At 45.7% G+C, this 14,992-nt stretch overlaps 1 protein-coding gene across 6 annotated transcripts in view; it reads left to right on the top strand.

Annotated features, from left to right (window-relative positions):
- The first annotated feature begins 372 nt into the window (after positions 1–372).
- Positions 373–14,992, top strand: part of GRAMD1B (GRAM domain containing 1B) — a 60,391-nt gene continuing 45,771 nt past the window's right edge. For 5 of the 6 annotated variants that reach the window (XM_051638651.1, XM_051638650.1, XM_051638645.1 and 2 more), the window contains exon 1: positions 373–495. In XM_051638651.1, the coding sequence (XP_051494611.1) occupies positions 473–495 (23 nt within the window). In that variant the 5' untranslated portion in view covers positions 373–472. Of the gene's footprint in view, positions 496–778; positions 801–14,992 lie in introns of those variants that run through there. The other variant, XM_051638649.1, reaches the window with a different exon arrangement.

Here is a 14,992-nt window from a genome sequence, read left to right as displayed (position 1 = left end):
GCAGCTGCTGGCGGTGGCTGTCACGACAATAAACCCCTCCACCGCTCCCGTGCCAGCGCAGGAACTTGTCTCCTGCTTCTAAAAAAAAAAAATCCCAAACCACAATTCCGTTGCCATGAAGCGCTTCCCTCACTTTCGGTAGCCGGGGTTAACGTGCGCCCCTGCGCAGCGCAGCGCAGCGGGCGGGCGGGCGCGCTCCCCGGGGGCGCGCAGGCCATGGCGAGCCGGGCGCGCTGTCCCGCAGCCACCGCACATGCTCAGCAGAGCGCGGGGCTGCTCGGCGGCTGGTGCGGGCAGCCCGAGCCTCTCGGCGGGGGGCTGGGGGTGCCCCGGCGCGGGGGGCTCTGTGCATGGGGCTCGGCGCCCCTCGGGGGACGCTCGCCGGCCGCGTCTCCTCCACTATGTCCTGGGAGCTCTGGAGCTGTCAGTGGGGAGACAAGGACACGGGCATCGGGTTATCGTGACTGTACTAATGAAAGGGTTCAAGCTCGCCTGGTAAGCGGGGCCCTGGGGAAAAGGGGGCGATGCCGTCACCCCCCTGCCCGAAATGGTCCTCTTGGCCGGAGCTGCCGGTGCCGGGAGGGGGGAAGCGGCGGGGCCGGAGGAGGAAGGGGATGCGCTCGGCTCAGCCGGCCGGTGCCAGGCTCGGGCCGCTGCGGCACCGCCGAGGGCACATCCGTGTCCCCCGGGCCGGGGGCAGCGCCGGGCTGCGGGGAGGGAGCAGCCGGGGAAGTCATCGGGAAGGGATGCAGCGGCGGGCCGCTCCTGTCCGGGCATCTCTCCGTGAGGACTGCGATGCCGTGAGCCTTCCTCTGCTCGGGCTGCATCTTCCTCCCCGCTGCCGCCACCCCTTCTCCTCCTCTTCCCGGCTTTCGCCGTGGCTGTGCATGAATTTGCATCCGTGCGTGCACGCACATCGCCCCGCACACCTGAGCTGCCCTCGGGGGCCGTTTGCCTGCAGAGCAAAGAAGCATGTGCGGGTTATTTGCTGAAGAAAGGGGGAGAAAACGTTTTAAATCCCATGCGCGTGGAATGGCTCCTGCTCAGCCTGCCCTTTAAATAGCTGCTTTTTGGGGATGCAGCTTCTTGCTGTGTTCCTGTAATGCTGAGTTGGAGTTGGGAGTCGAGGGAACTAACAGCTTCCTGGAAGGTACCGAAGTGCTCGTTCATTCTTGCATCGTTCCTGGATGTTTTGGGGGAAAACTCTCCTGGTTGGGACAAGTAGGCAGTGAAAGGAAAGGCTGTGTGGGTGAAAGTCGATCAGCAAAGCTGTGTGTGTGTATCTGAAATGTTTGCTCATCAATATTTTTGTTTGTCAAGTTTGTCTTTTGCATGGGTAGGTAAACAAACATGTATGCAATATCCATTGAGCCCATGATATAGATGTCTAACATCAACTTGGCTAACAAAGGCTTATATAAAATCAAGAGGATATCAAAACTGTTTTATATCTCTAGTACGTCAACGCTACTTAGTTGGAATAAATAGCCTTTGAATTACTGTGATGAAATTGATTTAATCAGAACTTTATCAGATGGGAACAGTTCCATAGTTAACAGTGGAATGTGACTTTGTAATTTGGATTGAAATTTCAAAGTGGATGACAGGGGCAATGTGAAGGCCTGTTTCTTTTTATTCATCTTTCTTGTCTGTAATGAAAAAGGAAGTAATCACAGAAATAAGTCTCCCTCTCAAGTGTGCTGTTTTGCATTAGTATGAGTTTACTGCTTTGAGATCATTTCTTGTAAAGTATGAGAAAACATGGAAGTTATTTTTTTGGTTGTCATTTTATTTATTGTTGGTAGTTTTATTTATTCTTTTTCCTCTGTAACAAATAAAAGCACTACAGCACAGCACTAGGAAGCATCTTGTGCTGGGCCCCGGGGACAGAACGAGAGCCAGGGATGACTCAATAGGTCATCTCTTTTTCTAATTTCTGTAATTTTGTCTTTTATTTAATTACACGGAGACCCTCTGTAATTTTCCTGTATGTACATGGCCATGCATAACATAGCCTGTAAAAAGAGTATGTTCATTAGCATTTGAAAATCTTACATGATTTTTAATATATATATATATTTAATTAAGAAAAGCCCAACTCTTGCATTGATTTGCTGCTTTATGTGGCATGCAGTTGGGCTGATGAGTTGCATAATAGCTGAGCTAGTGTACTACCAGGAGAGCAAAGCATGTGTTAGAAACGCTGTGATCATGTGTATCTGCAATAACATGGCACCTCCCTGCCTTCCTGTTTGAACTTACCTCTGAGCAACGCTGGATGTTTTTGTTCATCCTGTCGTTGAAGGGCTCTTGCACACCCTGCTCTCTGGCAGCCTTTCTAGCAGCTCAGGCTGAAGCCAGGCTGTGGTTTTGTCAGACTTCAGAGCTAGGCAAGTGAAGCTGGTACATTCAGGAGCTGGATGGGGAACGTAAGCGGATTATTCCTGCGCTGGATGAAACACCAGCGGGGTTTCAGTAGGTGACGCTCTTCCCTCTGAGTTTTCTCTCTCTCGGGCTCCCGGCAGGGTCCTCGGGGCTCTCTGCTGTCCTGGGTGCCTGTGTTCTGGTGGGGAGTGCAGTGAAGGTCCTGAGCAGTTCCCCTGCCTCTCTTGGAAACATGGGCAGAGTGCTAACCAAACCCTGCTTGGACTACCTCTTCAGTTTCCCCCTTCATCTTCCTCTAAATCCCAAAGAAAAAACAAATCAAATATTCTGATTGTTTGCCTTGTTTAATAAAAATACAGAACATTTTAAATCTTTGCAGTAGTTATTCCGTTCACTTTCTAGCATGTTTACAGGCAGTTTGATTGATTTGATCGTGCTGTGATAATCCAGGCACAGATGGCAAGTTAAGGATGTTATTTCAAGTCCTGTTTTACCTGACTGTGCATGTTTGTCAGTACTGGAGTGATTGGCATGGTTCTAGGGGAGCACAGAGCTAAGTTTAGAATTCAGAGTTCCCTCCTCTTTGTTAGGCTTGGTTGGGATACTTTAATGTGAGTTGTGCAGCCTTCAGTATTTGTAATGAAATGGCTTTACAGGGTTAGTATTTTTGTCTAAAAGAAAAAAACCCCACATCAAAAGTGGTACACAAACAGATCTTGTGGTCCTTGCTGTAGAAGTGGTGGTTGCAGTTCTAGATGGCACTGCTGGGGTTAATGCAGATTTCCTTATGGAGCAGACACATGATTTCTTTCTGTACCAGGAAGGGCAGTAGCACTGGGACACAACGCTGTCAGCAGGAGCAGCCCTCTGTGACCGTTAGGAAAAGGACTTGCTCTGGCCTGGTTTTAGACCACCCGTTCATTCTGTGCTGTTGGATTGCACAAAACAACAAGGTACAGTTTATCAGGGCAGCTCTGGCCACCTCGCAGCCTCGGTGCAGGCTTGTTTTGGCACAGGCCAACGTGCTGATCCCTAATACCATGTCATGCGTTTTTCACTACGCCACCTAATTCTGCCCAAAATGATCTCATCACCATCTGGTATCAGATCCCAGCAGAGCTCCATACCATCGAGTTAGGAGGTGGTCACAGTGCACTGCAGTCCAGCAGAGTCCTGCTGTGCAACCATCAGAGCGTTGTGACACCGAGATGTGTCATGTAGAGTGATGCAAGGTCCTGATGTGCCAGAGAGGCATCGTACTGTTGTGGTACAGCATCCTGGTCTCAGGAATGATGCTGCTATTCCCTAGAACATCGTTACCATCATATGACAACAGACGTTTGTCCCATCAGGGCCTAGTGTCTTGGTTTAATAGGTCATCTTTGTGTCACAGTGTGGCATTTTAAAACTGCTGCCTACATCTTTGTGTTGTGATGTGGTGGTGTGAGAGAGAATTTTTGCTTCCAGTCCTCTATCACTGTTATCTCATAGATCCTTCAGGATTAGAATGAGCCAATCTCTGAGCTTTCCATTTCAGAAAGCCAGAAACTCCAGCAGCAGGGCAGGCAGGCTTTCCCTCCCTGCAGGTCTCAGGTGCTGCTCTCTGCTGGTGTTCTTCCTTGACAGGACTTCTGGGGAGCTCATAATCCAGCATAGGTGGATACTAATTTAGATCTTTTATGAAAAATGAGAATCAAATGACTGAAGAGTCTTGCAGGAAGAAAAGCAAGCTGGTAGCTGAGCTTAATGTCCCATAAATGGGGTACTGAACACAACTCTGTTCATATGATTTTCCTTTTTCTGTGATTCCGCCTGCATATGTTGATTGGAATATTCCTGAGCCACAGGGCATCCTATATGGAACCTACAGAGAAAATAAGGGCCAAAGGCTCTACCTAAAAATAAATCTGTCATTCATTTTTATGCTAGTGCCTGTGGGTGAGGAAAAAAACCTCTCCATGTTCCAACACCCTACTTATCTGAAGGAAGGATCTATTATATAGTTGTGGGGGTAGGATGGGAACTAGGTAGTGTTATAGAACAGCAGAGCTAAAATTAGAAGTTATTTGATGTCAGGGAGCAGTGAAGATTAACATGAGGCAGTTTCAGTTGTGCATGCTGCAAGGCTGCAGCTTCAGGCATGCTTTGTACCCAGCCCAGGCTGACAACACCTGCCCCTTCAGTTGGGTCTGTCAGCATCTCGGGGCCATGAGATGTAAGAGGGGAGGAGCAGAGCTCATAAGCTGTCTCATGGTCCTACATTGCTCTGTCCTTACAGCCTAGTCTTGTGACTTCTGGGCAGCATAAAATAACAGGTTAGTGAAAAAGAGACAGGAGGAATTCTGCCCTCAGCTGTAGAGGATTTGCACTCATGGTGATACAGCAAAGTGACAGTTGTGAGGATTCTTGCCTCCTTAACTACTTAGTGAAACAATGATGCTGTTTAGATGACTTTCAATTTCATATTGGCACTGCAGACTTAGACAGCTACTGTGTGCAGAGAAAAGGAACTTTGTTTCATTGCAATGCAAATGAAAGATGAATTTCCAAATCAATTCTTCTTCAGGTTTTTTGGAGAAGGCTGGCAAAATAGTTCTGTTGGAATTACAGAACTGTGCTGTTGTGCATATTGTGCTGTTTGACCTTCATGTTGCAGGTTAAAATGTTATGCTTGTTCTTTTCTACTCTGTCTTCTTCGATTTTTCTGTGTCTACATCTTTCTTCTTTGTGCTCTTTATGCAAAAGGAAGCAATAGGTGCTGATAGTCCTCCACTAAAAACCAACAAAAAATGACCCATATCCATACAAATACGGCTCTAGCATTTTGGAAAGAAGAGATTTTCACTCTTTATAAGTTCTGCAAATGGATCTGAGAAATCAGAACGTACCCATTTGCTGTTAATATGGTAGGAAGAGAAAATCATATTAATGAGTTGCTCATCTCTCCCATCCAGAATATTCTGAACAATGAGACTGAACCTCTGTCCACAAAGTACAGTTTCTGTTCCTCCTTTCTCGACAGGAAGAAATGATTATTGTGTAAAGTGATCTGAAGGGCAACTCAGAGCTGTGTTGGTAGATTTATTTTGTAAATGGTTTTGTAGTACAATGAAGTACTTGGCAGCAGGTTTTTGTGCTGATTTATCTGGGCTTTTCAGTAGTGGGAAATGATAGTAAGCAGTTAGGAGCCTAATCCAAGTGCCCTAACATCAAGGAAAAATCTGGCATGCAATTCCTTTGGCCAGACTGCACTCAGAGTTACTAACTGAGCCAGAAACAGAACCAAGATCATCTCATTACCAGTGTTTGTCCTGGACTGCACACTGCCACACTGAATGAATACTTTCAGTGGTAACGTGGTATAATGTACAAGTGAAAATATAAAATTACAGTGGAAAGAGAGTATTTGAAGAAAAAACTGAGTCATTATGAAAGCCTTGATCTGAGATTCAGTTCACTGTAGCTCTGTGTGATGATAGACTGGCAAAAGTACCCCTTTAGTGACTCTTGTTTCTTATGTGTTATGCTTTTGGCCTCAATTTTTTATTTAAAATTAGATAATCATCTGTCATTTTGTTCTCTAACATACATGTGCTTACTGAAACCTCTCTGAGGGCAACAGAAGAGTTCTTTGACCTGATGCCATGAGGAGGCTGTGCTTTGCAGAGCTTCCTGCCCACAGCCACATTCTCTCCTTCATATCTCTCCTTGGGCTGCAGATTATTTTGGCTAATTGAATCCTAAAAATTTGTTTTGCTCTAAAATTGCCTTTTCTGCTTTTCAGGTGGTGAAATCACCTTGATCTCTCTCTAGTTTTTCAGCAGGCTTATGAATGTCAAGTGAAGGGCAAACTGCTTGGAACTATTCTAGAATTCTGCAGCCATTGCTTGTTCAGGGTTTTGAGATGAATGAGGCTTCTGTGAGGCTTCTCCAGAGATTCTTCTCCTCACCTATGTAGGAGGAAAAAGCATGGAAAGAGGCAAATTCTGTCAATAAGAGGCTGTAGATCAAATGTAGCAGATACTTTTCTTTTTGCTCCAAGCTTTAGTGTGGAGCTGAGACCATTGTGTGCTGTTTAACTGCTTGTTGCCTTCAAATGGAAACGAGGTCCTGGCTCTTGGAGCTGGAAGACACAAGAGGCCAGTTTTATGCCTGGATCTGTCACTGACCAGTTGTATCATGATCTTGCTTCTGCCCCAGTTTCCCTGTCTGAAAAACGGGGCTTATTACTCCTCTCTTCCTTCTCCCCTTGTGCTGAAGCAGTTTGATATTTACACATGACAAATACTAAGAAGGGTGTGTTGACCAGTGTCCCACAGTTTGTAAACCTGTGGTTCACCCCGCCTGTCAATAGCTTACTGGACTAAATGGAAACACTCACATACTTCAAATTTCCACTTGATCAGGGCTATTCTGCTCGGCAGGTGGGCATGGCCAAGGGCTGACAGAGCCAAATGTTGCCATCCAAGCTTTTGTGGCACGTGATGCAACAATCGCCATGTCCTGGTCAAGATCTCTTTTGCCTGGTCATGTTTCCTAACTGAAATTCCACTTGGGAATAGGACTCTTCATCACTCTCTATCTGAAACTAGTTAGTGGTATTCCTTTGGTAAAGCAGCTGCTGTGTTTCTGCTTGGATCTTCCCTTGCAGCTCTCTGTTCTCAGTCCTGGTTAGAAAGTGTATCTAATGGCAGACTGCCATCATTATTATAATTTATACTTATTATGAATAGTAACTGTTAATTTCAGTGTTTTCAGTCTGGTGAAAGTAAATTATATAAATTGAGATATAATAGCAATAATGTATCTAACTATGAAATGTCTAAGTTCAGGAATTGGAGAGACCAAAACAAAGGCTGTAGATAAGTTGGTAGCTTTTCTTTTCCTTCTGTAACCTCTGTATGTCCTTGCAGAGCCAGATGCTGGATACAGGATGGTGGAATGTCCTCTGAGCTTCTCCTTTACTAAAGTTTTCCATTTAGCCAGCTTTAGGTCTGTGCTGTTGAGTATACTTGACATTTTCTAGTGGTTTATTCTCTTTAACCTTTTTTTTCTGGTTAGAATCCTCTCTGTGGTCACATCCAAACGACCTGGGGGTAGATGCTCTGCTTGTTTTCAACTAACATAAAATTTAAGATGCTGTCATTCTCAGTTGACAATGTCACAGCTGTTCTATGAATATGGAGAGATTTGGGGTTTGGGTTCTTTTTTTTGAGTGGGAGGGGGAGATATATTTGGAGTATATGTTTTAAATAACTTTCAATCCACTTGGAATACCAGGTTTGGAAGAATGTTGCTCGACCACACCTAATTTCAGGCCTTTGGAACTGGGGAAAAAAAAAAAAAAGGGAAGAAAAATGAGCTGAATGAAAAAGACTTGGGGAGGAAGAAGGAGGTTTGTATTCAGCAGCAGCAAGTTTGGCAACAGAAAAAAATGTCAATATATAATGCACACAATGAAAGGCACCAAATTAGCTCTGGGGGGAGGAGGAAGGATGACTTGTTTATCTCTGGTGTAAGAACATCTCTCTTTAGAATAATTCTTTTAATGAAATACTAAGCAAACAAGCCTGTGTTTAAATGGCAGAAGGAGGAGAGGGCAAGGCCTTAGGATTCCAGAGAAAGCATTTGCCAAGGTCCCATCCCTTCCTTGTGTGGTGATGACACGTGGAGTGCTGTGAATTAGAAGGTTTGCCCTGGAGACAGAGGCATCTTAGAAAACTGGTGGAAGGCTAAAGCTGTAATTTTGGAGTATTTCTGACCTCGTAGGAATAGAAATAAAGCAGCCAGAGAGGTCTGAAAGAAGTGCCCTCTGCTCATGAGGTGATTGGGTTGTGGCTGTGCAACCTGAGAACTGGAATTTATTTTTTTTCAGAGCTGTCAACTATAAAGAAATAATGTACTTGTGGTGGCCTTCAGTCTGATGTACGTTTTAGGAATGAGGTTTTGGAGACCAACTATTGCTTAGCTGTAGGCCATGGAAGAACATTGTGTCTAGGGGCTGGAGCTTAGACAAGCTGAGCAATATTCAGTGACTGGCTCAAGGCAGCAAAACTACGTAACTGCCTTTATGTTATTTTTAAGAATAGGTTCCACACTGATTCTTCTGAGTTTCTGTTTCAAAGACAGGTAACAGCACAACTGGTTTTGGAAATGGATCAAAGATTGGGTTGTTTTACAGTGAGAGGGGCTCTTAAAAGCAGGGCCTTGCTGTGCTGGGAGATTTTCATGAACAGATCCCGAGACAGTCTGTGTCCTGAAGAGCTTACACCCTGAACAGGCAAGATGGACAAAGGGTAGAAGAAAGGAAGTGGTATTAGCCTTGGTTTGTAGATGAGGCACACAGAGATTAGAGGTGTGTTTACTTTAAACATGTTTATTAATAGAGATGTACTAGCAAACTTCATCACTAGAAGTTTGGCTTAGGTGAGAAAAGAAGTTGTTGTATTTTATAACAGATCTTTAAAGAGAGCAAAACTGATGTAAGAGCTAGCATCAGGCATGCAAACCTGCCAGCTACATCCCCTGCACTTCTCATAGGTGACTTGTCCAAAGCCACAAGCTGGATCCATACAAATGCCCCAGAGCAACCCATGTCTTGGGACATACCATATTTGTCATAAGGCCATTTCTTTTTCCAAGTAGCACAGTCCAGATTAAGAATTTCAGATTATTTGAATGTCTCTTTGCAAGGTTTCCTTCATGAAACTCAAAATCATATGGGTATGTTTCACTTGGATGTTTAGGGAACAGAATGACAGCAAGTCAAAACAATCCTCTCAATCTCTCCAGCAGCTGTAACACCAACCAAGTGCAAACCTTTAGAGAGTCTTGCACTGCTACCCAACAGCAGTCACCAAGAAGTCATTGGGCTGGACTACTGCCTGTTAGGAAAATGATGGAAAGCAGAACTAGAGACAGAAAAAAACTTGATGGAATTGAGGCACTGATCCATATTTCTGCCCGTGTGGGACAGTTCTGTGTTCTCATGTGACAAGTGAGCAGGTTTATACCACTTCTCTCCAGCTCTTGACCGCAAGGATTTGACTTCAGCCTTGTTTTTTCCCCCTCAAATGTGATATAATCACATTGTTTGTTGTTATAAAACCTTTTAATACAGCTTCTTTTTCTCTTTGGTATTTACATTCTTCAGATATTTGCTGACCACTTTGTTTACCCTTTAAGTTTCTTTACATAAACAAGCCTCATAAATACTGTAATATTTTTGTTGCTTTGAACTTGTTGATGTATAGGAATAGCTTTCTGGTTATATGGCACCCTTATAGTGAAGATACTGGGACAGATAATTTAATTATACCAGTATTTAATCAACCTCCATGAGCCGTGATTGATCTGACTATGCAGCTCTGCATCACAGCAGCCTTTCCTTCTCCTGTATCATGCTGCAAGAATGTGGCTAATTTGCTTTGTGCTCTTGCACACTATCAAGCTGTGCTGCTTTCTTGCTCGCTCAGTTCTTTGAATTGCTGGCCAAGGCCTTCTGTTTCCTCCCTTATGCCTGTCTGAAGCAGGTACAAAATCACAGGCAGTGGCAGGGTAGTGTTCTCCACGCTCTGCCCAGAAGAGAATCACTCACAGACTGTTTATTTTCCTCCTGACACAGGTTTTTGTATGTGTGTTTATATACACTTCCAATATGAGTCACATTGTTACCTTCTGCATTTTATAACCTCTCTGTAGAGGATGGCCTTTCAAAGTGTTTGTATTTGAAAATATCCATGTGTCCAAGACAAATATTTCTCCTGTTGTTGCTGATTGTGCTGCTTGCTGTTGTACCAGGGAAGATGAGGGTTTGTGTGGTGTCTGATAAGGTTTGGAGGAGGGTGGGTAGTGCCACTAGCTCAGCAAGACGTAGAGTCAGTATGTCTGTAGTAATTACTGAGTAGTCAGAGAAAAGTGCTTTGTGGCAGAAAGGAAGTGGAATTTGGAGATCATTGTGATGCTTAGGTCCGTGCTGACTGCTCTGCCCCTTTGTCGTACACCCTGGTGGGTTTCAGAGGTGGGAGTACAGGGATATTGAATAAAGACCTTGCAAAGTGCTCCTGCGAAAATGTTGGGGATGCTGGGGATGTGCAACAACACGGGGAAAGCTGGAGCAGGGCAGCAGAGCAGGAGAAGTCCTGAAATGTCACAGCTGTCATGAGGGAAAGGAGTGAGGAGCAGCCAGGGTTAACAGCTCTGGAGCTGTGGGCTCCGGGGCATTCTTAAAGAGACAGTGGGTGCTTTTCTTTCCAGGGGGCAGCGGCCAGTTCGGATGCCAGAGCTGGGGAGCGAGTTGCAAAGGCAGCTTTGTTTCAGCCATGCCAAGCTGTTATCAGAGCTGGGAATCTTTCTGTCAACCACTTTGGAGAGCATAAAATGCATCAGAGCAGTGAGATTCTTGACTGGTTTGATGATCTCTCCCTCAGCAGAATTGCTTCTGTCTGCAGTTTAAATGGTGGTTTCAGAACTGGAGAGCAGAGGAGCCGGGGAGACACGCAGCTGTGCCCTGGAAAACGTGAGGTGGCAACAGGTGGCCACGCAATCAGTTAGTTCTTCATTTTTCATCTCCCAGGCAAGGCAGGAGGACTCCTTCCTGTGGATGCAGGTTCCTTTGTGTTTGTGCGTGCAGCGCGAGGCCCGGCAGTTCCTCAGGAAAAAGGATGCCCTGTGGGCTGGGATGGAGATACAGGGGGGCTGAGAAATCCAAGTCGAGGTGAAAGGGATGGGAGTGTGGGGGGAGAAACTGAACAAGGTTCTGTCTTCGTTGGAGTAGGGGCTGGACTGAGCAGCTTTTCAGTGGGGTGAGTTTCTGGGTGAGCCCAGTAGAGGATTTCAGGAACCTGAGCCCATCCTGGAAGAAAGGTCAGGAAAGTCAAACAGTGAGAGTGGGGGTGAATCCAGGGTGTGTGAATGAGTATTGGGATTGAAAGTCAGGGGTGGCTCAGGATGAGTCTGATGTCAGAGATTGGGGTAGTGCTTTGAGGGGAGGCTTTAGGAGGCTGATTTTGGTTCTGATGAACAGGTTGGAACAGGCTGGAGGAATGGAGGAGCTGTCATAACTCTTACAGGATTGTATGACATCGAAGTGCACAACCAGTGTTACAGGAAGATTTTAATGCCCTTTTCCTCTTCCTTCTCTTCAGAAATCTACTCACAGGTCTGAGATGTTCCAGCTCAGTGCAGCATAGCACAGGGAATGGAGGGATGGCTGGTGGTGGAGGGGATTGAAGGAGTGGGGCAAGTTTGTACCAGGAGACTGGGCCCAGCCTCAGGCACAGAAGAGCTGATGTGCATTTTGCTCTCTCCAGTGGCAGCTCTTGCAGCTTTATCCAGATGTCAGGGAATTGTCTGTACTGAACTTGCACAGGAACAGCACATACGAGGGCTACTGCCCAATTACTGAGAGCAGAGGGGGATGTGATGTTCTCATATTCCAAGAGGTATCCAAAGAACATTGTTTGTGTTGGGTTTGAGCTGAAATTTTGCTGCTGCTTGTCCCCTGGTGGCTACCTTTGAAATGTAACTGGAATTGTTATGGCTTGATATTTAACTGCATCCTGAAGGGATAAGAAAAGAAGATTATATGTAGGTAATGGAGGCAGTACTGTAATGATTCCACAGGGACCTGTAATTAAAGGATGATCTGATCTTGTTGTCATTTTTATTTGTCAATATGATACTTTTTCCCTGGTCGACCTGTTTTGCTTTTCTCTTCTTCCTCTCTTAACTTGGGCCTTGATCTTGCAGCTGGGATGCACTTAGCCCCTGGTGGTCAAAGGTGGCAGCCCTCCTTGCAGTAGGGTTTGAAATCAGTGCAGCCTCTCCTCTTCATGTCTTTCACTGCACACTTGAAGCCTTGCAAGGTGAGCTCCTCAGGACGAGGGACCTGTCTGTCTGCAAGCTGCCCAGCCCTCAGCCTGGTGCTATAAAACACGTCAATACTTTCATTAGTGCTCTATCTCAGAGATGTCTGTGAGTGTTATTGAAGTGCTTGTTCATCTTCATTCTTGAGCACACTGCTGGATGCATTAGCTGTCAATGCAGCAAAATATGCACCAGCTGATCATCAGTGCACTGGGGCAGAACATGTCATTGCTTCAGAGGAAGAAAGAGATGGATTTACTATCAAGTAGAAACTGGCAGGGGACTTGGAGAACAGAAGGCTTCAGGAAGATCTTATAGTAGCCTTCCCACACCTGAAGGGGCTCCAGGAAAGCTGGGGAGGGACTTTTCACCAGAGAGGGCACCCAGTCTCTTCCACAGCATCATCATCCTGAACTAGTGGTTTCCAGGCAGGATGCTGTTGCCTGCCCATCATCCATGATGCATTTGCTTGGTGCTGTCCATTTATCCTCACCAGGATGCAACCCCCACCCATGTTGGGATGTGAGTCTGTTGACCTTAATCTACTGGGCAGAGTTGGGCCTACAGAGCAAAGTCTACTGGTTCCCCTTGTGCAATCTTTCCTCTTCACTTTCAGAGATCAAGCTGAATTAGTGAGGGCTAAAACTGCATTAAATACCCTCGTGGATAACTGGTGAAAGGGACACCTGTAGTTACTGTAGGGATCTTGGGCTGTTTCACATACTGTGGCAGTGGTTGCTGAAGACATGGTCTAGAAAGATACTGGCCATGCTAAAAAGGCTTCTCGAGGGGGATGGAGGCTCCAGGTCTTGCTCAAACACTCGTTGGTGCTGAGCCTAACTCCCCACAGCCTCTTCTAGCATCATTTCACCTTTCCTGCTTTTGGCTTTCCACGTGCTGATTGTTTGAGCATGATGGTGAGGACAACAGGTAGGGCACTGTTCCCTAGGTGAGGCTGGCTCTGCAATTTGTGAATGTCTTTAATTCTGTGTGGTTTCTTTTGTGCAATTAAGGAGAGCTAATTAGCTCCTTTTAGTGCAGTCTCCTTGCAGAGGTAGCCGACCTCTTGTTAATCCTGGATTAAGTTCTTACTAAGAACTGGCTCTTTATGTGTCCCAGTTAAGACGTTTACACTTTGTTCTCTCTCTCCTTGTTCTCCTCCTCCCCCTCTTCCTTCCCATGCCATTGAGCACATGATTGCCTGCCTCCTCCATCCCCCACTGCTGTAGGAATCCACACACTCTTAGCAGCCACTGAAGGGATCTTGCTCCATCAAAATGCCACGATCAGTTCAGAGCACTCTAAAAAGGTTTTTGCTTGTTCTGGTACCTCTCTAGGAGCCCATTTTCTGCAAGGGAGAAGGAAGAGTCGTGGCAACGCTCCTTTTTGCTTAATATGGTGAGAATACTGTGGGGTTTGAAGAGTGACACCTTTTTTGTGTGCTGGAGGCTTGAAGGATGTTCCGTGGTCTGAGCAGGAGCTAGAAAGCAGGACCACATGTCCCAGTTGAAGAACTCAGGCTGTACAATGCATTCAAAAGCAGAGTCCATACATTCATGGTTAAAGAGGGTGTCTACCAGAGCAAAAAAAATTTAAATGTGCAAAATATTAATAACCATCCAGATGTGTCAGTTACCCACTAACGCTGATCCTGTCTGCAGATGCTGGGGCTGTAGCTCTGCACTGAGCTTCCCCAGAGGACAAGCTTTCTTGACATTCCTGCTAAGTCTTTTTGAAGATGAGGCCAGAAGGACTATGAAAGTGGAAGAGTCCCCTGTTCTGTTCTAAACTCAGCTGAAAAGTAGAGATGTTGGGGAATAACTGTCTCAATGGCTTTAAATTTTCAAAATAGTTTGTGTCAAAATTGGACAAAGAATGTATTGGGGAAGGGGAAATGAGGAACCTTATGTGTTTTCAAATCCAGGTGCTCATTGTTTCCAGACGTTTTGCAGACAGACTTGTCAAGGCTGCTGTTTGTTTCTGTATCACTGGTGTGGCTTACAGGGAGGGTACAATTGCTGTAGCTGGATATAGAGTTTATCTCAAATCCACTTGTTGCTCAGCAGGCCTGGATGTTCAGGCACTGGACTGTCTCCCATGTATCTACTGTCAGCCTCAGGCTTTAATTACTTGGACAGTGCCTCGTTTCCTCTCACCTGAGGGATGCAATATGTATGAGTATGCTTGTGTTACAGCTGGGACTGAGGCAGTGGAGCAAAAATCAGCCCTGCCACTCAGTCCAGCAGGCAGTAAAGGTACAGCTCAAGCTGTCTGCAGAGCACTGAAGAGCCTGTCACAGATGGGGATGCTGTGAGGTAGAGCAGCCTTGGAGGGACTGCTCCTGTAGTGTGACTTCTCCCCATTCTGTAGACCTTGGCACTCCTGTGGTCTTTGGGCTGTGGTGGTTGACATAAAAGGCATTCTGCAGCTCTTGAACAAAACAGGAAATAGCAGCTTTATGTTCAGAAGATATGCACCTAAAGATCCTCTTCTCAGTGCAGTATTATCAGAGTATTATCACCACGAAACAAGCTGTAGTCATGGTGACACGAATGGTGCTGCAAAGACCCAGCAATATAACAAGAGTATTTGTCCTTTGGAGAGTTCTGGGTTGGATTTTGCAGATCTGATTGAGTTTGTAAAGCATTGGAGGTGTTTCAAATTACCTGTAACTTTGCCTTTTGCGTGCCACCCCAGATAAGCCTAAGAAGCTTTTCTCTAAGTAAGTCCTGCATTTTTA

Source organism: Apus apus, chromosome 22 (genome assembly GCF_020740795.1).
Source record: "Apus apus isolate bApuApu2 chromosome 22, bApuApu2.pri.cur, whole genome shotgun sequence".
In the NCBI taxonomy this organism is placed as follows: Eukaryota; Metazoa; Chordata; class Aves; order Apodiformes; family Apodidae; genus Apus; species Apus apus.
This window is presented reverse-complemented; position numbering and strand designations above follow the sequence as displayed.